Source organism: Callospermophilus lateralis, unplaced genomic scaffold (assembly GCF_048772815.1).
Source record: "Callospermophilus lateralis isolate mCalLat2 unplaced genomic scaffold, mCalLat2.hap1 Scaffold_805, whole genome shotgun sequence".
In the NCBI taxonomy this organism is placed as follows: domain Eukaryota; kingdom Metazoa; phylum Chordata; class Mammalia; order Rodentia; family Sciuridae; genus Callospermophilus; species Callospermophilus lateralis.
The window spans coordinates 403,261-429,479 of NW_027516097.1; the positions used below are offsets into that span (position 1 = coordinate 403,261).

Consider the following 26,219-nt stretch of genomic DNA (forward strand, 5'->3'; position numbering starts at 1 on the left):
GTGGTGCTGAGGATCAAACCCAGGGTCTCACATGTTCGAGGTGAGCGCTCTACCACTGAGCCACAACCACAGACCACAGTAATGTTTTATTAGTGGAGTTGAAAAGAAATTTAAGCTATTTAAAAGTGTTTTGGGCACATTTATTTAAAGGTTCTCAATAGTATTCAAGAATGCAAATTCATTGGATTTTTACTAAATACATGTTCAGAAACTTTGTAACTTCTCCACATATGCCAAATATGATTAGATGGCTTTTAATTGTTTTAAGGGGTAATATCATTTTCTGAAACTTCTAATGCAAAATCTAAACCTATGATTTAGTTTTATGCCCATTATGTAGTAGTTGTGTGCTGGTCATGTAAAGGGAATTCCTTAAGCTAATAATTAAGTGAAATAACTTCAGGTATAACTTATGAGAAAGGCATGATTTATTTGGCATGGTGATTTTCAGGCAGTCTGTCATGTGTGGGTTCCTGGCTTCCAACCTCTTCTACCTTCAGCCCTTCAGATCCAGTCTGCTCCTCCCTGTTCTATAGTTCACAGGAATCCTGCTGGAAAACATTGAAATCATTCATTTCATTTTTCAGTTTTTAAAAGTGAAAAAAAAAACAGATACTACACTTGATCTTCTTTTAAATGTCCCTTTTCATAATCCAATCAACCTTCCCATTTTTTCCCTTTCTCTAGGCAGAAGCAAAACCATATTTTTCAGGTCTATTTTACTCACTATAATAGGAACTAGAGTCCAAGGAGTCTGACTTGCTTTGGTTTTGTCATTGTGATGGCTTTAGCTCACCCTTTGCCTCACTTAAAAGATCTTGAAGCAGATCTGAATATTGTGGGAGGGGAAAGTTTAGACAGGTATTTATATGAAGCTTAAACGGGTTTCTTCACATGAAGCAATTACATGTAAAGTAGTATGTTTTGGTAATAACTTCAGTGCATTATCACCTTTGCAAATAATAGAATCTCTTAAGTAATTTACAATCGTCTCTTACAGAAAATGCATCCGAAACATGGATTGGTTTGAGCAGCAATAAAATTCCAGTTTTCTTTGAATGGTCTAATGGCTCCTCAGTCATCTTTACTAATTGGCACACACTTGAGCCCCGAATATTTCCAAATAGAAGCCAGCAATGCGTCTCAGCAGAGCAATCTGTAAGTTGATTTGTTTTTTTCAATGCTCATGTTGCTGGACCTGTGTCAAGGATCTCCTATGCCTGGGACTTGGGCCACATCACAGACCAAGACACTTACTTCTGTGACACCTTTATTGTTGTGTGCTTAAGGCCTGCGTAACATATGCAGTCACAATTATACACGTTAATGCAGTGCCTCTGAGTTCCTTTGGGGGAGGGAGAAACAGTGACCTCCTAAATCTTTGTCATGGGTCTGACTCTGCTGAAATCCACCACAGTTCATGCTCCTATAGTAGAAACATTATTGACTCATTGGTTTTGATATAATTAAGATGACCTTCATTTCCTATTGACTGACAAGAATATTTCACTTAGCTTTTTTATAGAACAGGAGCCAACATTTAGATAGATAGTATTATTTTAAAAGAGTGAGGTAGGTGTTCTCCTCTAAGTGGGATATTCTGTAACCCCCTTTGTAACAGCTTATTTCCTTAAGTAGTAGGTATATAAAAATTAACACTTATTTTCGTCAAATAAGCCTTAAAATGAAATACTCATTATATATAACAAGTTACCTAATCATGATTAACACCTAAATTTGAATGTGAAAGCTTAGGAAAACCACTCATTCATCCATCTATCTATCCAACAGTCATTAAGCAACTCTGGTATGCCTGACTATTCTATAATTGGATGGTTTGCTGGAAGATTCCATGGGGAGGGACAGTGCTGCTCTTACATGTGAAAATGTCAGCCCTTGACAGAGTATGCAACTGAAGGTCACGGAAGGTCTCCATATTCCCCTAAAATTCCGTATACCTGAAATACCAACTGAAATTTGAATTGTGAGGTTTTAATCTAAAGTTCTGACTCGAATTAAAATAAAAAATCATTTGGGAAATTAAAATTTTAATCTGCTGGCAGATATTATATTATTATTAATGAGGAATCTGAGAACAGCCGTTGGTAGAGCTGAGAGAAGACAGCCTGTTATATAAAGAGCTGAGTGATGCTCTGAAAACTTAGTGATGGAGAAGGACTTTAGGGGTTGAACATGAATTTCAACCATGTGAATGTTATCTAGGATGATTCACAGTGGCTACCAGGTATTTCCCCAGCATCAAGTTTATACACAAAAGCAGCAGAGGCTTTGATTTAACACTCAGAAGTGGTTGGGAAGAGAAAGCGGCACCCTCAATCGATCAGAGGGATGACTCCATCCACGTGGTTTCTCAAGGCATGACCTTAGACCGGCAACATCACCATCACCTGAAGCCTTTTACAATTACAAATCCTCAGGTCCCACCAGACACACTGAATGAAAAATCTGATCAAGGGCTACAGCCATCACTGTTTTAGGAGTCCCTCCAGGTGATTCTGTTACACACTAATGATTTTGAACCATTACTCCATCCCATCTTTTTAAAAGAAAATTTGAGAGCAGCTTAATGCAAAGCCAGACTGACCCAGATATCAATCCTAGCTCTAATTTTTTTTTTACTGACTATAGAACTTTGTGCAAAGCATCAAGCCTAATCTTCAAATTAGAATAATTGCTACCTGATAGAAACATTGAAATTCATGAAAATCACCCAACATTAGGTCTAGTACACAGCAGCAACCAAGAAATATCAGTTGTGTCCTCCCTCCTAACCCATTTCTAAATTGTGGACAGCAAAACTGTTGCATGCTGGAGAGAGAGTGGGGCTTCCCATCCCTGGAGGGGCTACTGACCCTTTCGTAGGCAGGGTCCTGAAACATGGCCCCACTGGAAACACTTGCTATTAATCAGATATTGGGTCATAATAAGGGGTATTGCCCACAAGCATGAGCACTGAGTGTATTCATTCATCTCATAACATTTTCCACATAGGAGGGACATTGGAAAGTTAAAAATTGCGAAGAAACCTATTTTTACATTTGTAAAAAAGCAGGCCGTGTTCTTCCTGATGCTGAATCAGGATGTCAAGAGGTAAGTACGAGTAACACTGCAATTTAGGTACAGGGTCTACATAGGTAGAATAATGTATCTGCCCTCAATTTAAAGTAAATCTCTGCCTTCCCCACCTTTCCTTTACCTTCCCTCTCTTGGCTCTCCATTCCTCCTCTCCTTCCCACCCCCTCTCTCTCTTTCTCTCTCTCTCTTTCCTGAGTGTGGGCTACTTTTTACAAACCAAACAATTCCCAGATAGAGGCACTTGAAGGATTTACAACCCTGAGAGAGATCGTTGTCTTGCTGTGCTCTTTGACCCAAGACTACTCTTTTTTTCCTTGAGATAAAAAATGTAAATTATCCTGTTATGCCATCTGTACAAACAATGGCTGTGGCACGATGCCTCCTCTCACACATGGTTTTCATAGTTCTCAAATGGGATGTCAGAGAGAAAGCGAATGTGTTCCTTGGAGTCACCGTGAACTTCGGCACCCAGCATCTTGCCTTCTTCTTCCCCTTCTGAGACCTAAATATTGGAACAGAATAAAATAATGGAGAGGAGAGCATGCTTGTGATATATTCTTTATTTGGAAATGCAATAATAAAGATACTTTAATATAAGTCACAAAGTATTTTAGATGGTTTAAATAAAAATATGTAATACTTTAGGTTTAAACCTAAAAGGGAGAAAATTATCTCTTTAAAATTTCTTGACTATTTCCTGCCCTGAGATAAAATTGCACTTAAAAATCAACTTCTCAGTGTCCTCAGCATATGGATCCATGTACTCTCTCCTTCCCTCTGCCCCCTCCCTCTTTTTCATCAGAAATTTTCATGCTACGTGTTATTCTCAAAAAGTTCCCAGGGGCTGAGGCTGTAGCTCAATGGTAAAGTGCTTGCCTCTAATGTGTGAGGTACTGGGTTCGATCCTCAGCACCACATGAAAATAACTAAAGATACTGTAAGTTCATCTACAACTAAATAAATATTTTTTAAAAATTCCCAGACTGATTTTTATGTAACTCCACTTTAAATCTTTTCTTCTTTAATCCAGTTATTTATGTTAAAACTAAACAGTGATCCATCTCTGCAAAAACTGTGTTCCATTTGTTAATGAATGCTTATATGAACTACAGCTTCAAACTCCAGATGGATAATATATGTACCATAGCTGACATATCACCAAACAGTTTATCTAAGGATTCCGGTTCCTGAATTAGTTATAGCTGACCACTGACCTAATCTCTATCTTATGTGGCTTTCAAGGCAACTCCACATGTTTTATTTTTGCTGAATGAGCAATCAACTTCTTATACAAAAAAGCAGAGTGCTCTATATGAACTTTACTGCTTCCCTTTTCTGTCTAGAATTCCCAGTATTTCAAGATTCTGAGTTTAGAGCTAGTTCTTTTGTTGTATAAAAAAATTCCTGATAATTTTTTGCTTTACATCAACCTCTGAGTATGGTTTCCAATGACTCCTTTCTTTTAACCATTTGTTTTAGTGGAACTCTCTAAACAGTGTCCCCTTGCAACATGAATTTACAAAATCAGTCTTATTCAAAGCCAAAAAAAAACAAAGTGATTTATTTTTTCCTCTGAGTCACTTTTTGGGGATTGGACAATATAAGCAAATGCTTCAACATTATTACCCTCATCCTTTCATTTAGAAATGAAGTGGCAGATAGAGTATACAAAGGGTGACGCTCCTGTCACTCTCCACTCTTCCAATTAGATGGACAAGGGCTAGCAGTGCAGAGGTTTTGTTCTCCTGGTTACTACTCAGCCACTTCTTTTTACCCTCCCTTTTCTTGAGGCTGTTCAGCTCTTGGATTTTTGTTTTGCTAAGCTGCCCATGATCCAAAAACTGCTAATAAAGAAGGAATAGTTAGTTAGAAAGGTCAAATTGTCAGCCTCCCTCCACCTGTACTTCCAGGAACAAAAGCAGTCTAACCTCCCTGCCCCTGGCCCACAGAGTGCTCACAGGAGTCTCTCTGCAGCTGTCAGTTACACAGAGAGGATCAGGAGTGAGGTAGAGGGGAGTGAGTTCAGAGCAGACCCTGAATGGCTGGATGTGGGAGCCATGTGAACCACATCATTTCATGAAATGTTTTGAACCAAAATATCAGATTTCTAAATTAAGGTTTTCTTTAATTGACAAGACTGAGACCTTTCCAAGAAATATTCTAGAAATCATTTTATGCCTGATCAAAAGCAGGTAAGCATTTCCATGGCACAAAGTGAAAGGTATTTTAAAACTGGTGAATAAGTAAAAAAGAAAAAAAAAGGCACATTTAAGCAATGTGGTTTAATAATACTGAAGCAAAAAGACCTAAAATAATTCAGTTGAAATATAATGAAAGTATGACTCCTGTATCATGTGATTTTAAAGAACAGAGTGACCCTAATTTGCTCCTAGGGCTAATCCATAGAGCAATATATTTGTCATTTTTGTCTGAGTGTCAAAATTAGCTTTCTTCCTCTCTAAAAGGCCATCCAGTTAATTTAGGAATATAATCTTTGTCATATATATGTGTATATATTTTTTGGCCATTCTCTATTTGGAAGTATCATGATCGAACTGAGACCATCCTCAATTGCATGAGAATTGGGTTCCAGGCTCAGCTGGTCCACTGGTTGGTGATTTTATTTAAGTCCCTAAGCTCAAAGAGATAACATGAAACAATATGAAAGAAAGTTGAAAAAAAAAGACTCCAATATTATCTAGACACTTTTCTGCTTTGCTCATACTGATTTCCTGTCTCTACTCTAAGATCTCTGCCTGCATTGATTCTTTTTGATTCACAATAGCCCGATAAATATTGTACTATACCATTTTACAGATGAGGAAACTAGATGTGGAGACATTATACTTATTGAAATTCATTCAACATTAATAGATAAACTCACATTGTGGTTGGATCCAAAGTTGGGGTTCTTTTGTTTGCCATGTTTTCCCCCTTTATTTTCATTTGTGTCAAAGTTTTTGCATTTTTAAGTTAATTAAAATTTCTAGTTTGTTCAGATAATTTTAAAAGTGTCGAAGTGGCTATAGCTATTGGAACCACCAGATAGGAGAAATATAAAGGTAGACAAAATTCAAAGAGATTTGAGTGAGTCCGAGAAAAAAGTTATATATATATGAGAAAATGCAAAAAAAGACCTATTGGTATTTAATTAAAATAAAACACACTGTTAATTTCCCCCTTTTCTTGTTTAAGGGATGGGAGAGACATGGTAGATTCTGTTACAAAATTGATACAGTCCTTCGCACGTTTGACTAGGCTTCCAGTGGTTACTACTGTCCTCCTGCTCTTGTGATCATTACAAAGAGGTAAAATTAAATTTTTCTAGCTGAAACATTAGTATTCTTTGATGTGAGGGCTCTTGGGATGATAAAATCTAACCATAATCAGAGCTTCTTAAAATGTAAAGTGCTCTGTAGAGTAGGGTATTCAATTACCTAAAGCATTTATGGAGGTGAATTTAAATCTTCTGATGTTATTCTTAAATTGATTTTTGAATGACAAATAGTAAAATTTAAGATGACTTGAACTTTCCACAAAGATTTATTAATTATTAGCTTTGCTAATATATTCAGTTGTATTTAGGCTTTTATCTTCTAACTGCTTGTCATGGAAAACAAATATTTACCAAGTATTTTTTAAACACAATATGTATAAGCTGCATGGGGTCTTTCTTTAGCACAAAAGGAAGTGTAGTGAAAATGTGGAGGGTATTCAAATACCTCCCCATTGCTGCTTAGGTCTATTTTGTTTAGACTTAGACTTCTTTGTGCACAGATGTCTTCCTGATCCTGCAGAGGGTTGTGCCTTTTTACTCTTCATATAATTTGCAGCATGCTATACTGGGGATAAAAAGTGCCATAACAAAGATGACCTCCTGTAACAATCAATGTCAAGGACAGTGAGGGCTGGAAGGCCAGTTTCTCCATGCCTAAAACAGAAGCAGCAGGATAGAATTCTTCAGTGGTTCCACAGGAAAGACACCTGCAAAACAAGTCTCTTGCTTTTGTGCCAAGGCCATTACCTTTGAAAATATCCACTGAAAACTGCATGTGGTGGTACATACCTGTAATCCCAGGTACTTGGGAGATTGAGGCTGTAAAATTACTTGTGCAAGACCAATCTGAGTAATGTAGTGAGAGATCTGTATGAAAAAAAATCCACTGACTACTAGGAAATAGGAGAACTGGTGCTTTGGTTTTGTCTAGAGACTCTTCATGCATCTGTCTACTTTGTAGAGAGAACTTGTATGCTTTCTCTGTTCTCCCTTGACTTGGGAGTCAACATTCTTAGTCACCAGTGTTTTTTCTCTTCTCTCACCCTCTTTCTTTCCTCACTCCCTCCATCTGTCCTGAAATCTTTTCCAGTATATACTCCAAAAAAATGCACAGGAATGTGCATGCATGTGTGCAGAGAAATGGATTAATACACTGGGGAATGGGTTGACATCGAGTGGCAGACTAAATGACCTTCTTTAGGGTATAATGCTACCTTTGATGTATCTCAGCATTAGTTTTAGTTCTGCCATTCTCCCTCCCAGGTATAGGTACCAGGCAGAAGGAAGCCTTTATCCCCTCAACTTTCTAGGCAGCTTCCACAAGCACCTTGGATCATAAATCCCCAGTCAGCAAGTGAACACTGGACATTACAGGAGCTTGACCAATGAAATCAGGGTCCTCTGTTCATTATAATTGAATTGTTCTGTATTGAAGAAAATAAGTATAATTGTTTCATCTATTTTTATGTATCATTCTTCCTTTTCTTTTTTTTAAATTTGTGTTTGTTTGTTTAATGTTCATGGAGATCTTGTTACATACCAGGCATGCTAGTATTTTATTTTTCATATGTTATCTGACTATGCAAAAAATTAATAGTCAAGAGTTTATTTTAAAAGTATTCATTGAATGCCTGTTTTGTGAGAGGCACCCTATTAAACACCAACAAGATTTTAGTTAGGTAGGTAGATAGATCAATCAATCGATTGATCGATAGATAAATGGTATAATTGTCCAGTGCCTTTTGCAATATAGCAGCTGACGAAAGAGAACACAGACATGTGGAACAAATGAAGAAGATGGAGTAACAGGACAAAGTGATGAACTCAAAGTCACATTATAGATTGTTCACAGTGCCAAAGTGACCCTAGCTAGGGTGGAAATCAGCCTTAGCGTTCAGAGGCTTCATATTCTACCAATGCTTTGGGGACCTCATACAGATGATGAATAGTGTCGGGGGGGGGGGGGAAATCTGTTTTGTTTCCCCAAAACTGGATACAAGTGTATGTTGTGAACACGATTTTTTTCTTTGCTTAACTACATTCAGTAGCCCACATTCATGTGTGTTCCAACTCTGAAGCAAAATTATGGGAGAGGTAAATTTGGTTTTAATCCCTATTTCAGCTACCTAGGCCTGTCCAAGTTGTCTTGCACTGACCACCAGCCCAGTTGCTAACCACACCTGCAGGACCACCTCTGAGTAAATGAAGCCCTTCCAGGTCAGTTAGCAGCAAGTACACTACTGGCAAACAAGACCACATCCAAAGCAGGATGTTGGAAAAATGAAGAACGCTGGACTCTTGGTCTTTATCCATTCAGACCCCAGGAGGCAATAAACCACTCTTTGAGTAACACACATGTTGGAATGTTCTCCAGCAGTATATTCTGTCTGAGAAGGCTGGACAGTAGATGGAAAGCCTCCTCAGACCCAGGGGCATCCACTAGCCTTAGTAATCATTTTCTTCCATTACTGATTTCCTGTTTGAGTTAAGACACTGCTGTCACTCTTCAGCACCCAGGCTTGTAGTTGCTAATTGATTTTCCACTCTTCTGCACAATTGAGTGACGGGTTTGATGGGCACAATTAGAACCACCTGCTACAAATTACTTATTTCTTTTGTTATCCAGCAACCACTCTTGCTCTAGAACTTTTTAACACTTTGTGGAATTGAGAAAGTCAGAAAAATAGACCCTTATTACTAAGTATCAGATTTTTATTTACTGGTGTACTATTACAAAATCTTTTCAGGTCCAGTGACTTTGCTGCTTATAAGAGCAGGAATGCAAAACTCCAATTCCATAGATAATTGTCTAGGTGCTTGTATGTTGAAATCTTGATCAATCAGCTATGGAATATTTAGCAAAAAAAATAATACAAATGATATTTGATTTTGTGAAGCTTACCCAGAGAGAAAAATCCTGCAATGTCTCACTTTTTTTCTGTTTAAATATGCATTATACTTAAGTATTAAGTATTTTTAAAGTTTTGCCACTTTCCTGCAACTGCCATATCCCAAACACCCTGGCAGTTAACTTTTGTGTCTGTGTGGGTAAAATACACATAGCATAAAATTTACCATATAAACCACTTTAAGTGTATCATTCAATGGCTTTAAGTGCATTCACATTGTGGTACAGCTACCACCATCTCCATCTCCAGAGTTTTTTCATCTTCTCATATTGAAAAAAAAAAAAAAAACTCCCAATTTCCCCTTACCACCAACTCCTGACAACTACTGTTCTATTTTCTGTCACAGTAAGTTTGACCACTCTAGATTCCTCATGTAAATGAAATTATAGAGCATTTTTCCTTTTGACTCTGGCTCATTTTACTTAGAATAATGCCATCATGGTTTACACATGTTGCAGCATACATCAAAATTTCCTTTGTTTTTAAGGGTAAGATAGCCTGATATGTATATACCATATTTTGTTGACCCATTTGTCCATCAGTAATTATTTGGGTTGCTTTTGCCTTTTGACAATTATAAATAATGCTACCTTGAACATGAATATACAAATTCAAGTCCCTGCTTTGAATTCTTTGAGTATATACTCAGAAGTAAAATTGCCAGGTCATATGATAATTCTATTTTTAACTTTTTGAGAAAGTGTCATACTGTTTTCCATAGTTGCAGCACCATTTTACACTCCCACCAGTAGTTCACAGGGTTCCAAGGTCACCACACTCTGGTCAATTTGTTATTCTCTGGTTGTTTTGTTGCATTTTGATAATAGCCATGCTACCAGACATGACATGGTATTTCATGGAGGCTTTGATTGCATTTCCCTGAATGAGCATCATTTCAATATTGGCCATTTAGAGACACGTGTATTCAAATATTTGGCTCATTTCTTAATTGGGGTGTTTGTTTTTCTGTCATTTAACTATAGAAGTCATTTATATATTCTGTATATTAATCCTATATCAGATATATATTTGAAAATATTTTCTCCCATTCTGTGGGTTGCCTTCTCACTCTATAGTGCTTTTAATGCACAAAAGTTTTTCATTTTGATGAAGCCAACTTTATCCATATCTTATTTTATTTTCTACACTTTTGATGTCACTTCCAAGATATAATTCCCATATACTGTCGGGAATCACTCTGGAAATACACACCCTTAAGTCCTAAGCAAGAGATACTGAACATTGTTGTGCCCCACAGTAACTTGGGCTTTACCTCCGCTTGGATAATGAGGCATGGCTCCAGGAGTGGGCATTACCCAGTGGGGTTGAGTTACACTCACCTGTTCCTTTGTAATCCTACCCCTTGTCTCATTTGGACGGCTTCTCCCCAATAAAATAGGGTTCCAGGCATGCTCATTCTCTTTCATGCCTGACTTGCCTCTTTTGTTGGATCTGGGTCAGAGGAGATGTCAAAGAACCCAAAGAAAAAGGTATCTCTCTGTCTCTGTGTGATCATTTCATGCCAGCCCAGATCACCTGGAGTGACCCTGACTGGTTTAGTCATGTGTCACAACAGTATACAATATTGTTGTATATTGTTGTGATACATGATTTTCCCTACATTTTCTTCTAAGAGTTTTAAAATTTTAGGTTTTATATTTAAGTTTTTAATTAACTTTGAGTTCTTTTTTTTAATGGTATAGGAATCCAATTCATTCTTTTGCAAGTGTACATCCAGTTTTCCCAACACCATTTATTGAAAAGACTGACCTTCTCCATGAATGGTCTTGAACCCTTGTTGAAAATCATGTGACAATATATGCAAGAGTTTTCTCTGGGCTTTCTGTTGTTCCATTGATCTATATGTCAGTCTTTCTGTCAGTACCACAGTTTTGATTACTGCACTTTTTGGTACATTTTTTAAAATATAGTATAGACTTTATTTGGATTCTAATTGTAATAAGTTTTGAAATCAAAAAGTGTGAGACCTCCAACTTTTTGCTCTTTTTTATTCTTTCAACTATTCAAGGTCCCTTGAAATTCCATATGAAATTTAGGATTACTTCTATTTCTGAAAAGAAAAATTATATATATGTATATAGGATATTGATAGGGATTATTTTGAATACATAGATCATTTGGGATAATACGGACATAGTAATAATAGTAATCCTTCCAGGCCATGAACATGGGAATGTCTTTCTGTTTATTTGTGTTTTTAATCTCTTTCATCAGCATTTTGCAATTCTCAGTGTACAAGACGTTCTCCTCTTTGGCTGACTTTATTCTTAAGTATGTCATTCTGTCAGGTGCTATCCTAAATGCAATTGTTTTCCTAATTTCCTTTTTTGGACTATCCATTTTTATAGAACACAGCTCACTTTTGTGCGTTGATTTTGTATGCTGTAACTTTGCTGACTTCATTTATTAGTTCTAATAGTTTTTCTGTGTGTGTAAAAAGAAGCTATTTTTTTTAAAGAAAGAGTGAGAGAGAGTGAGAAAGAGGGAGAGAGAGAGAATTTTTTTCAATATTTATTTTTTAGTATTTGGCAGACACAACATCTTTGTCTGTATGTGGTGCTGAGGATCGAACCCAGGACACACGCATGCCAGGCGATCGCGCTACCGCTTGAGCCACATCCCCAGCCCAAAAAGAAGCTATTTTTTTAAAGTCACATCTTAGTTATCCACTTTAAAATAAGACAATAAAAAAAACTCTCATTAGTAAAAATTAAACACCAAGAATATAGACTAAATAGTGACAGTGCTCCTTCACCTACTGTCTATTCTCTTCTCTTCCCTAAAAGGAACCACCACTAACAGCTTGGAAGTTGTTCTTCTAGGTTTATTTCTTCTGTCTATATTAAGTATGTTTTCTAATTCTACATTTGTTTTCTAATAGTTTTCAAGAAACAATTTTCAAAAATTTAACATTCCTGGTTATTACAGGAGGCCACTAGAAACTTGTGACAACAATGATCATGGTGAGTGTCTCCATCTTAAAACTATTGATAGTCTATTTCGGTTCTTCATTTACAAGAAGGAAAAAGAAGCTGATCATTTTTATATTTTTCAACAACAAAGTCTGTGATTTCAAATGGCATAGAAAATGTTGATAATTGTGTAATTGGGAGAAAGCAAATTGCAGTTACTCAGTTCAAAACCAAGTCATTCCAGTGAAATCTTAAACTTCTCTCTCACACACACACACAACCACTATTTTTTAAATTTCATTTGCTAACAAGTAAAGCTATACTTTCTATGTGTTACTTTTGTTTTTAATTCATTTTGGATAATACAAACACAATCGTTATAGTGCTGCTATCTACTACGTGCTGTGTTGTTCATAGACAAGAAACCTTTTTTTCCAATTACATGCCAAATTTTTTCCAGTTAGCCATCACTGCTAAACTGATGAAGAAACATAATGTTCACTTATATATTAAGTAAAATGTACCTCCTCTTAAAGTATGTACTTTTAAAGTGCAAAATGCTTATTCTGAAGTGAAAACAATTTATCAATGCATATTAAAAATATGTTGCTATCTTTAAATTGCATTTTTAAATGAAAATGTAATGTTTAGCGCCATGAACAATTTTTTGCAAACATAATGGAACTTCAAGATGTATTTTTCTTATTTACATTGAAAACACAAGTGATTTCTTAACTTTTTCTAAGGCATTAATTGGAAAAGTTAATTTCTTTCTGACTGCAAGAATTATTCTCCTAGAATATTTGATTTTGTAAGTAGGTGCACATAAGCAAAATATTCTACCAGTTTTTTTTTAAGATGACAAATAGTTTTAACTTTATTCAGTTCCTAGAGATAGCATGCTATCCTGGTTCAAATAACAATACAGAAGAATGTACATTATATTTGGTTATTTTTGTTTCCTTAAATCCCAACAACATTTGAATTAAACAAGCTCAGCAAATCAGACAAAGAGACCAGATAATACAAAACTCTGGAATGTTCTCTTATGAATTATTCTAAAACACAGGGTTAGAAAAGCCTCTGAAAGGTGAACTTCTATATTATTGTAAGGCAGAAGTTTTTTTTTTACCCTATCAGTGTTTGAAATAATGAGTAGTAAAGAATATAAAATGACCTCTTGCTTCTTTACTGGCTGGAAACTGATACTCGAAGATATTATCCAGATTTAATATCTTCATATTGTTTAGAAAAAAATAAAGTTTTTTAGATTTTTTTTATTCTTTAGAAGAAAGACACATTTGTCACATTTCTTCACCTTTTAAAACTGGATCAAGAAAACCAGAGTCTTGTTTTGACTTGAAGGCTTTAGGATTTAATGTATGAGTATTATATACACTACTTCAAAAATACACTTGCCAGTTCAAAAAGCCAAAGGTTTCTACTGTTTCAAGCAATGATAAATAGAAATAAAATAGCAAATCAAAGGGGACTAAATAAATCTACAATCAACAGGGGACACAAGCAATATGTTGTCAAGAATAATGATACCCAAGGCCAAGTTCACAGAGAAGGTCATTTCGCTGCATTATCTGATAAATGCCACAGTATAAGATAATGGAAAACCCAGCAACACCCCCAGACTAAACACCGGCACAATAAGCAGTGCCTGATCATCGCACCCATGGTGCACAGTGTCTTGCTGGCCTCTAACACAGCAATTTCAGGCACCATGTGGGGACAATAACCATGCCATGCTGCCTCGGAGGGATCAGGAAAGCAGACCATATGTTATGACACACAAACCAACAATGTATAAGGAAAATTATGACAGCATCCAGGAAGCATTCAGCTTGATATACCTTCTTTCTGAAGCACATTTATGTAAGGTTCTGCCCCTGTGTGTAATTACAAAAGAATTTGTCTAACTTCAAATGGGTGCGATTTAGACTGTTAATAAAGTATTTGCAAAAAATATTTACTAAAGCATGAAGAAAACCCATGAGCTCTGCAAAGATGCATACCACGGATGTTTTTAGTCACTAAACATTTCTAGTGGTGTCATTTCAAATTTTACTTTTTTCTGTTCCCCCCCCCCTTATTTCCTTTGTGACACCTCTGTTTTCCAATGATCCCATTGTTTTACTTCCCTTAGCAAGTTAAGAATGCATGGAAATTTTTAAATTCCGAATAGTATTTTAAAAGTCTAATTTGCTTTCTCATTGTGTTCCTGGGTAACTTCATCAGGACTTTATTTCCCATTGACTCAGCTGAGCTGGCCAGAAGTCACCACTGTTTGAAATTTCTTCTAACTATATATTTTGAAAATAGATTTCTCAAGACAGTTTCAAATTTAGCTTTAAATTCTTATCAGGTATGCATTGGCGTTTTCTGTGTGAATGTATTCATGTTGGAAAGGAAGAATTGCTAACAATCATTGAACACTAATTCATTCAGCTGTTTGGGGAAAATGCTAGTGGATGTACTGGCTTGTAGTAGCTCCTTCTGCTTGAATTTATCATCAGTGAAAATGCACATTTGAATAAGCCAAGAACTCCATGTGCCTGTGAACAAACTGATTAGGGAGACACACAGTTACTACTCATATTCTTTTCTCACCAAGCAAGTGTGGTGAGTGGGTGTGTGTGAACTCTGTAGTGTTAAACACTCATTCAGAAAAATTTACTATTCTTCCTCCTCTCTCCTGCCAGCCCCTACCTCCCTGCACATTATGGCATGGTGTGTGGTATGTGGTCTAAACACAAAACAGGCCCCATCTAACTCTAATAAATGTATGGTTGGCTACATGGACTTTCCCACCTACACTCTGAAACCAAAGTCAGCCTCTGTTCCTTGAAACAATTTGTTAACGATTTGAATATGAGATTCTCCCCAAAAGCTCTTATGTTAATGCAATAGGTGAAATGATTAGATTATGAGGGCTGTAATCTAATCAGGCTATCCTCATTTGATGAACTAACTGGGTGGTAACTCTAGGAGTGTGGGGCATGGCTGGAGGAAGTGGGTCATTGGGGGGCGAAGGTGCTGGAAGGGTTCATTCCCTGTGTCCCATACCACTCTCTGCTTCCTGGCCACCATGAAAAGACTCTATCCATCATGCCTCCATCACCCCTCTGCCATGATGTTCTGCCTCAACCTGGAGGCCCAGAGCAATGGTATTGGTCAACCATGGGCTGAACCTCTGAAACCATGAGCCAAAATAAACTTTTATTCCTCTAAGTTATTCTGGTTGCTTATTTTGGATACAGTGATAAAAGGCTGACTAACACACAGTTATAAAAGTCTATAAGAATAAAATTCTCCTCATGTATTTCTGGAAATTACACTGACATTTGGCATTTATTAGTAATGTTCAGTGTCTTTGTGTATTTTCCTGCTCTGTGTTCTAAAGAATTAGCAAGAAATACTTACTCTGGTGCCATTCTGTGCACTTCATTATGTTTTAATGAGATTTTTTATTGCCTAGAAACGTAATGTAACCATTTCCTTTTTCCCTTTTCAAGGTTTGAACAGGCTTTTATTACCAGTTTGATCAGTAGTGTGGTGAAAACAAAGGACAGTTATTTTTGGATCACTCTGCAAGACCAAAATGACACAGGAGAATACATTTGGAAGACCACAGGACAGAAGTCTGAGTCGGTACAGTACACGCACTGGAACGCACATCAACCCCGTGAGTGGAGAGGGCTGCAGCACCTACTCCCCCTCACTTTTTCCTTCTCTTTTATTGGTTCCAAATCCCTTCCACCCCTTGGTCACCTCGTTTGAGTCTTCCTTAATGTTTTCTTACTGCCTATGTTAACTAAAATGATCACCCCGTTTGCAGGGGGTAACAAAATAGTCAGTTTCTAACATATTGTCCACATGAAGCTGTATAATTTGGGTAAGTCACTTAATCTCTCCATATGTTTCCTCGTTATTAAGGATAGCAATAGTATCTACAGAATTACTCTGAGGACTAAGTTAAATATTACACAGTTCCTGCTGCACTGTAAATCATAAATACTAGCTCTCACTGCAGAGAAAGAATGTGTAGAATTTTTTCTAAAGACTACATAGAATATAATATCATGGTTTTCCTGTTAGGATTCCTCACCCATACATTCTAAGATGTGGGGCCTCCTCTGTGCTGCACCAGCCACCAAGGTGAGCACCCTGGAAAATCCCAGGACCCTACAGGAGGGTCTGATTGTTGTCTACACGCTTAGATTTCCTCAACATTTATGAGCCAGATTTAACTGTTTAAAAAAGATTCCCTAAATTTCCTGAGGTTAAAAGAAAGAAAAAAGAGATCAAAGAAAATCCATTTACAGTCTCTCTGTTGAACACATGGTTTAAGTACCGGTACTTTTTGAAGACTTCCAATTCCCAGCCCTGCATGTAAGAAGCTTAGAAGTTGCCATGTCATCCTAACAAGCAAAGAGCTGAACAAGCTGAGAAACCAAAATTCTTCTTAGAGCCACCAAAGATATGAGATCACAGAGCAAACCACTGCCCCCAAATTGGAGAGAGAGACAGAGGATACAGACATCACAACTTACTGGAAGAGAGACTGACCAGCAGAAACCTCCACTCAATCCAGTGCTGGGCTTAGAAATTCTGAACTGCAATGGACGAAGTTGCTGGAAGCTCCGTGTAGACAACTCTGAGAGTAAAACTCCAGGAGGGCCCGGGTCACAGGAGTCGCACACACTGTTACAGCTTCTTCCTCTTGAAACTCTAACAGGTCCTCACAGTGAGGATCAGAGAAAATTTTCCTCATGCTTTCACTTGAAGGAGAAGGAAAAGAACCTCTATTTTTTTGGGGGGGTACTGGGAATTAAACTCAGGGTCACTCAACCATTGAGCCACATCCATAGCTCTATTTGGTATTTATTTAGAGATAGGGTCTCACTGAGTTGCTTTGTGCTTCCCCATTACTGAATCTGACTTTGAACCCATGATCCTCCTGTCTCAGCCCTTCCAAGCTGCTGGGATCACAGGCATGCACCACTACGCCCAGCCAGGATCCTTTTTTAAATACACAACATTCTGTTAACAGAGTCTCACCAGAGCCTGACCTGCTTGAGTTTAATCAGAGCATAACCTACCTGAGAGGGAGGGGAACTACCGGGCTCCAGCACTCTCCAGCTGTTCTATCACACTGAGGAGAGAAAAACACCTGAGAAGCTCTCACTGATGAGGGCCACAGTCCAGAGGCACAGGACGGATCATTTAAAGACTGAGGCCAAGTCATAGGATGTGGACACTCCCTTTCGCCCATAGTTTCCACCATCTTACTAGAGGCCTGTTTCCTGGAATTCCTTTTTCCAAGTACATTATGTCCACCTTTCAACAAAAACATTACAAGGCATACTAAAAGGCAGAAGACAGATGGAGAGTCTAAGAAAAAAAAGTGAAAATGAAATGCTATATATAGATATATGTATTTATCAGAATAGAAGAATGTCTTGGTGGGCTAATGATTCACTGATGAAAGAATCTTTGAGTTTGAGGATGTGACCATAGAAATTTTCAGAAGTGAAAAAAAATTTTTTTAAAGAAACAGAACAGAATATAAAAGAACTGTGAGACAACTACAACTGTATAAATAATTGTAATAGGATTATCAGAAGGAGAAGAGAGAAAGGAACACAAGCAATACTTAAAGCAACAGTAACCAAGAATTTCCCCCAATCAATGTCATTACCAAACCACAATCCAGGAAGCCCAGAGATCACCAACCAGGATAGTTCCCCCAGAATAACTATAGCTAGGAAAATCAGATTCAGACTTGAGAAAATAAAAATATAAAGAAAAATTCTTGGACGAAGCCAGAGAGGGAGCAAAGATGAGAATTAAATCTGACTGCTCCTCAGAAACTATGCAAGCAAAAAAGAGAATAACGTGAAATTTATAAAGTATTGAGGGGAGAAAAAAACCCAACCTAAAATTCTATAATTTTTAAAGTATCCTGTAAAAGTGAAGGAGAATTTAAATCTTTCATGATTTTATTGAATGTGCGCCAGTAGGCTTGCTTTGCAAAAATATTAAATGAACTTCTTGGGAGAGAAGGAAAATGAAATAGAAACTTAGGCCTATCTAAAGGAAGCGCATTGGGAATGAATAGTGAAGATAAAATAAAAACTTTTATTTTTCTCATTTTTAATTATCTAATATATGTTCAAAATAATAATGACAACAATATACTCAGTTATAAATCATAACAACTAATTATCAAATATTTGCTTCTATGTAAATGAAACAAATGACAGGGATAAGAGGGACATTGGGTGGTTGTGATGTGTCAGAGTAGCTTTAGTTGTGACAAATTTGGCACTGTGATATGTGATGTCTACTGTGAGGGAGATTGTGTAGGAGGCAAGGGAGAGGGATGATATGGGAATTCCCTGTGCTTTCAGGTTCATTTTGGTATGAACCTAAAACTACTATAAAAAATATTCATTAATTTTTCAAAAATTATATATTTTAAAGATACAAGCAAGGTGTAATCAAGACAAATATTTTTTGTGTGTGTTTGCATATAAATGGTACACCTGTAATCCCAGCAACTCAAGAGGCTGAGGCAGGAGGATCACAAGTTTGAGGCTAGCTGCAGCAACTTTAGCAAAACCCTCAGCAACTAAGTGAGACTCTGTCTCAAAACAAAAAATTAAAACGACTGGAGATATAACTTAGTTCAATCCCCAGTACCCCTCACCAAAAAAAAAAAAAAAAAAAAGCATTGGTTTAGGAAATTGTATAGAAACTGATGATTTCCCATAGCCCAAAATAAGAAACATCACAATTCACTCAACAGAACAATCTTCTGGTTCTGCAACTCTATATTATTAAATTGAAAAAAAGAAGTAAAGTTCCATGTCACACCATTCTACAAAACAAAAAAATTAAAGCTCAGGTATCATTTCTATATACTTAGGAATTTTGATGGGAATATACCTGTCAAAATAAATTAATACATTTTGAGAAGACAAAATTTTTGGTTTTTAAAGTTAACTTCCTTGGGGCATATTTAGATGTCTGAAGTCTGGAACTAAAGCAGAGCTTCTTGTCATTCATAAGTTTCTGCTGTAATTTACTTGAGTGGCACTACACTTTTTCTCTTTTCCCTGAAGCAAAAATAATGCTGTGATGCTCAGTTTGGCTGCTCATGCTGATTGACATTGAGTAAATTGTCTCTGAATAAGATGAAAATGTAAATCTTTTTTGAAGAAAATAGCAATAATAAAAGCTCCAGTGTTCCCCTTTTTCTTTTAAATTACAGCTTGTAGAAACACCACCCTAAATCACATTTTCTTTACTGGCTGTCAAAAAAGAATCCATTATCTTGGGCCTCATATGAGAATCTTAATCCAGCAGAAACTGACTGTCTGAACTGACCACTGAACAGGAAGCCTGTAGGTTTTTATAAACTCGGACTCTGTCCTTATGTCCTACTAGCAAAATATTCCATCTGTGCTAGAATCACAGTTCTGCCATTTTTTCTCAATTTTGTATTATGTTCATCAAATAGCACAATACACCACCACGTACCCTTTACCAGGAGTCAGCAATGATCAACTTCATGGTCACTATTGTCTCAGCTTTACCCTCACCCATGTCCCATATTTTCTCATAGCAAATCCCAGATATATATCATTTCACCCACAAGTATTTCAGAATTATTTAAAAAAAATAAAGACATCTTTTATAAAAACATGATATAATACAATTATCAAACCTGAAAATAATTAATTATAGTTCCATAACATCATAAATCTTCAATTAATGCTCATGTTTCCAAGTGACCCATAAATATTATATAGAGTATTTTACACTTTGTTTCAATCAAGATCCAAATAAGTTCACACATTGCAATTGATTAATAGATTTCCTAACATCTGTTTCCCACCTCCTTCACCCATCTTTTGTTTTTCTTAGAATTTATTTGTTGATGATGCAAATGAATTATATGGCTTAAATTTCCGTAAAGTTTATGCTTTATTGTCTAACACATATTGTGTAATGGGTTACTCTATCCTCTTTATTTTTCACACAAAAAAACAACATTTTTTTTTCTTAAACAGAATCAGAGACCTGATCAAATTCAGTTTTTCTTTATTTTATTTTGAAATACTATTTCTCACAAACTTGCATGTTTTGTCTGGAGATGCATAATGTCCAGTTTTCTTTCTTTTTATGTTATTAGCAGCTTTTTAATTTTTTAATTTTTCTTTTTAGTTATACCTGACAGTAAAGTGTATTTTGACATATTATACATTCAAGGAATATAACTTATTTTAATTAGGATTCCATTTTTGTGTTTGTATGCTATGTGGAGTTACACTGGTCATGCATTCATGCACAAGCATAGGAAAGTTATGTCCAATTCATTCTATTGTCTTCCTGTTCCCATCCTCCTTCCTTTCCCTTCATTCCCCTTAGTCTAATCCAATGGACTTCTGTTCTTCCCCTCGTACCATCCCTAGTTGTGGATTAGCATCTACATATCAGAGAGGTCTTTGATTTTTTGGACTGGCTTATTTTGCTTAATATGACAGTCTCCCATTCCATCCATTTACCAGCAAATGCCAAAATTTCATTCTTTATTGCCCATTTTTTATTAGGTTTTATTGTTTTGTTTTGTTTTGATTTGGTTTTTTGGTGTTGAGTTTTTTGAGTTCTCTGTATATCCTGGAGATTCATGCTTTATCTGATGTACAGGTAAAGATTTTCTTCCATTCTATAGGTTCTCTGTTCATGTTCTTGATTATTTTCTTTCCTATGAAGAAGCTTTTTAGTTTGACACAATCCCATTTATTGACTCTTGACTTTACTTATTGCACTGTAGGAGTCTTATTTAGGAAGTCGGTTCCTAAGCTGACATTGGGCCTACATTTTCTTCTAACAGGTGCAGGGTCTCTAATGCCTAGGTCCTTAATTCACTTTGAGTTGAGTTTTTTGCAGGGTGAAAGGGGGTTCAATTTTATTCTACTACATATGGATTTCCAGTTGTCCCAGCACCATTTGTTGAAGAGTCCATCTTTCCTCCACTGTGGCACCTTTGTCTGGTATGAGAAAACAGTATTTATATGAGTTTGTCTCTGTGTCTTCTATTCTATACCATTGGCCTTCTTGTCTGTTTTTGTGCCAATACCATGCTTGTTTGTTACTATAGCTCTGTAGTATAATTTAAGGTCTGGTATTGTGATGCCTCCTGCGTCACTTTTCTCTTTAGGGATTGCTTTGACTATTCTGGGCCTTTTACTTTTCCAGATGAATTTCATGACTGCTTTTTCTATTTCCATGAAGAACATCATTTGAATTTTAATAGGAATTGCATTAAATCTGTGTAGCACTTTTGGTAGTATGGGCATTTGACAATATTAGTTGCCTATCCAAGAACATGGGAATCCTTCTATCTTTTTGTGTGTTCTTCAGTTTCTTTCTTTAGTGTTTTATAGTGTTCATTGCATAGATATTTTACCTCTTTTGTTAGATTGATTCTCAAATTTTTTTGAGGCTATTGTGAATGGGATAATTTTCCTGACTTCTCTTTCAGCTGATTCCTCATTGGTGTATAGGAACACAATTGATTTATTTGTGTTAATTTTATATCCTGCTACTTTACTGAATTCTAGCAGCTTTCTGGTGGAGTTTTTTTTGGGGGGGGAGTTTCTAAATAGAGAATCACATCATTAGCAAATAGGGATAGTTTGAGTTCTTCTTTTCCAATTCATATCCCTTTATTTCTTTCTTTTTTCTAAATGCTTTGGCTAGGGTTTCAAGAACTATGTTGAATAGATGTGACAAAAGAGGGCATCCCTGTCTTGTTCCAGTTTTTAGAGGGAATATTATTAGCAGTTTTTGATGATCGATGCATAGGCCCCTTGATTCATTATGGTTTGTTTGTGTTATTTTGTTTTTCTGGAGATGGAACCCAGGGCCTTAAGTATGTTAGACAAGCACTCTGCCACTAAGCTATATCTTCAGCCCCCAGTAGGGGTTCTTGATTCATAGTTGGAATACTCCTATAAGGAAAAAATTCTCGGCCTGTATTTTAGTAACTTTGTGGTATGGTTTTTATAGGAAAGCCAGAATAAATGCTTAATTCTTTCCCTTTACAAAATAATTATTTCTTCATTAGCATCTTCCAGCATTGATGAATTAGAGGTTTGCAGGATTTTTAAAAGCTGTTAACGAGTAAGCACTTTAAAACATATTTGATATGTTGATCTGTTTTAGTTCATTTAACCTCCCCTACCCTGGAGGCTGAGGGGTTGAACCCAGTGCCTAATCACTGGACCACATCCCCAGACCTTTTTATTTTTTACTTTATTTATTTTTATTTATGTTTTATTGTGTTGGGGATTGAACCCAGGGCCTTGTTCATGCAAGGCAAGCACTCTACCAACTGAGCTATATCCCTAGCCCTTTTAGTTCATTTCACTTATCCTTTTTTAATGCTCAAGTTGCCCAATCTTTGTAATGGGGATCTCCTCAACAACTACCTCCTGAGTCCTCCTGATGTGATGTTAACTGTCTCTGATAGCATCCTTGCTATCTGGCATGACAAGATGTAAATTTCTGCCTCAGACTTCAAATCATTCAGGTCATCAATGAATCCTGGTCATTTTAATGGGAAGTGGTATTATTTTAATATGCAATCTGAGCATATAGGTATTTATTAAACATTTGTGGGTTTTTTTTTTCATTTCTAGGCCATTTTGGTGGGCGGATATAGGAAGTAAATGATGTGTCTATGTATGTACGCACGTGTGTGTTTGTGTGTGTGTGTGAGAGAGAGAGATGAAATACTTTTTTAGTTCAAACTGATAACTGATACTTTCAATTCAAATTCAGGACTACAAGGTTTTTAACCTTTATCTGTATTTCCTTTCTTTCACTCCAAAACTCTCCTTTATCAAAAAAAAAAAAAAAACCAGGAAACTCTGGTATATATTTTTTTAAACAACAACAACAAAGGCACTCTATAGCCCTTGGTATTTTGAGAGAAATAAAATATTCAGGTAAAGCAGGAAAGGTGGTTTTGATGTCCACTAACCATTGCCACTGATTAAAGGGGAAGATGATAAGATATTTTCTATTAAGGGAGAAACTAATGCGTCAAAACTGAAATATACTTTGTACTTAGATTAAAGATACCATTGTAAATGAAGGCTGCTCTATGGGAATGAAAAAGGTGAATACATCGTTGTTAAGATATTACAAAAGCTTTTCTGGGTTACACAAGAGTTTCGTAGGAATCTTAATAGAGGGAAAGAAACACTTGAGATCGCTGTTTTGCGAACATGCATAACTGATATCTAGATGCGGAAGAAGACAACTTCAGGGCCCATTTGCCCCAATTGGTCCAAGTTAGTGGAAATCTGCCAAGGGCAAGAAAAATGGGATCCTAGCAGAGCAAGTCAGATTTGTTCTCCTGAGAATGCCATACAGATAGTGAGTACAGAGACATCACCAGGTCAGCAGACACAGCTAGACTGATGATCTATTCTAAGGCTCATCAGAGTTCTAGAAGAACCACATAATGAGGACAAACTCAGCCTTGTTTCTGAGCACCTTTTGGACATTTTCATGTCTTTTCAGAACCACACAAGTAATTGCCATACAAGTAAAAATGTGATTGTAGATCTTCAATCTACAGAAACATGACCAGGGAAATGAGAGAGCTCCATGGAGAAGGAGGAGCATAATTTGAGCAGAATTCATTCATTCATTCATTCATTCATTCATTCATTCAACTACTCTTTATTGAATACCCACCCACTCTGTACCTTGACATTGTCTCATAATAGTCTCAAGTAAAATATGATTTCAAATCCTGGATTAAACACTCACTATGTGGCCTGTGGCAACTCACGAACCTCTGTGCCTCAACTTTTCCACGTGCAAAATGCAGATGCTAATCGCTGCCTCAATGAGCTTCTGAAGTTAAATAAGGGAAAGTTCATATAAATGCATAACACAGTTCCTGGCAGAGGTACAGAGCTATGAAAGCTCAGCTTCCCTGCCTGCAAAATTCCACTTTTTTTCTGTAGATAAGGAGAGAGGGAGGGAGAGGGAAGGTGGGGAGGGCAGAAGACTTGAGAGGTGAGAATATGAGAGGGTTATTGCATGGAAGGGGACAATAACTAGAGAGATTCAAGTAAAATATTCACTCAGAGGCACAGAGGTCTGCCTGGCACAGTTCCCTCCTGCCCTGAAGCCACAGGTTGGCTTGCAGCTTAGAAATCACTCAGCTGCATCTATTTTGTTAATGAAGAAACTGAGACCAAGAAACAATGGAGCATTAAAGTCAATATAGCACTTAAAAAAACAAACATTCACCAGGTGGTGCACACCTGTAATCCTAGCAGCTCTGGAGGCTGAGGCAGGAGAATCGCAAGTTCAAAGCCAGCCCCAGCAAAAACCAGATGCTAAGCATTTCAGTGAGATCCTGTCTCTAAATAAAATACCTAATGGAGCTGGAGATGTATGTGGTTCAGTGGTCAAGTGAAGTTCAATCCCTGGTACTCCAAAAAATAAAAATAAAGACAAACAAACACGCTACAGGTTGAGAATACTTCATTTTGTTTTACTCAAACACATTCATTAGTAATAAGAGGAAAAAAGACTATGGTTCAGAAAACAATGACAAAAAGGCCGTGAAACTATAGACTGAGGTCCTATGACCACTTCCTGCTGGGCAGAATGAATTCACAACATTCTCTGAACCTGAGGATAAATATATTTATGTCATATAAATTGTTGCACGACTGTATATATTGAGGAGGACTATAAATCGTTTCACACATCCTTTTTTTCCAATTTTTTATTGCAATTTTACTTGTGATCCATCCACTCTTCTGTCAGAGTAAGCATTAAATAGTTGAGAAGGCTAAATCTTTATTTATGAATTATGGAGCTATATGACCTATGTGGTCACTCAGGGAAATTTTTTGGTAGTTTCCTGACTGAAAAGCTACCTATGGATTAGAATTTAGTTATGAGAAACTAAAAGCTTAGCATATACACAAAGGAACCAATATCAAAGGTGATGCCCAGATCTGGCCCATTCTTGTGCCTCTAAGAAGTTTACCCAGGATCCCAGGGTGAGACTAATCCTGCCAGTTAGAAAATAGTGCTAACTCTGAACAAAGCTTGCACCAGATTTCTTCCTTCTGGAGAAAGGAGTCACATTCCCCCTTTTTAAGAAAAAGCATCTTGGGGCTGGGGCTGGGGATGTGGCTCAAGCCGTAGCGCGCCCATCTGGCATGCGTGCGGCCCAGGTTCGATCCTCAGCACCACATACAAACAAAGATGTTCTGTCCGCCGAAAACTAAAATAAATAAATAAATAAATAAAAGAAAAAAAAAACAAGCATCTTTAAGAAAAAAGATGCTAAACACTAATTAGCTTGTTCTTCACAAATGTGGAACAACCTTTAACTAGAACGACACGCAAACATTTCTGAAGCTTCCTCTAGAAATCTATAATGATTATGTGCACGGAATTCTTCTTTGATCTTCTGAAACTTCAATCATTAAGGAATAACAAACTTCATCTGCTGCAGGTTGTCTCTTCATTTTTAGACAGTATTTATTTTGAAGAAGATCCAAGAAATTGTGCTGTGTATAAAGCAAATAAAACATTGCTCCCCTCACACTGTGGTTCCCGCCGTGAATGGATATGCAAAATCCCAAGAGGTAAAAATATTAATAAGGTTTTTACTTTATGTTTGAACTAATAATGTGTATAGCACTTTCCCTTTTGAAGAGATCTAGAGACTCAAAATCGAAGCACCCTGAACCACAATGCCAACAACCTGCATGATGAAGCAAGTTTCACTATTTTAGTAAAGAATATATCACAGGGAACTGATGAAAGATAACCACCAGTGCTGTATGCCATTAGTTCACTAGGAATTAGGGCAAACAGCCAATATTACAGAATATTTATTATGCAAGTACAGTTAGAAAGAAACGTCACTGACATTACAAG

General features: G+C 36.8%; 1 protein-coding gene across 1 annotated transcript in view; it reads left to right on the plus strand.

The window, feature by feature from the left end:
* LOC143389820 (secretory phospholipase A2 receptor-like) overlaps positions 1-26,219 on the plus strand; it is a 61,953-nt gene that overhangs the window by 21,495 nt on the left and 14,239 nt on the right. The window contains 6 exon segments of the mRNA XM_076842609.2: positions 1,001-1,158; positions 3,013-3,111; positions 6,292-6,404; positions 15,740-15,909; positions 16,609-16,616; positions 25,792-25,924. Coding sequence (XP_076698724.1) covers positions 1,001-1,158; positions 3,013-3,111; positions 6,292-6,404; positions 15,740-15,909; positions 16,609-16,616; positions 25,792-25,924 — 681 coding nt within the window.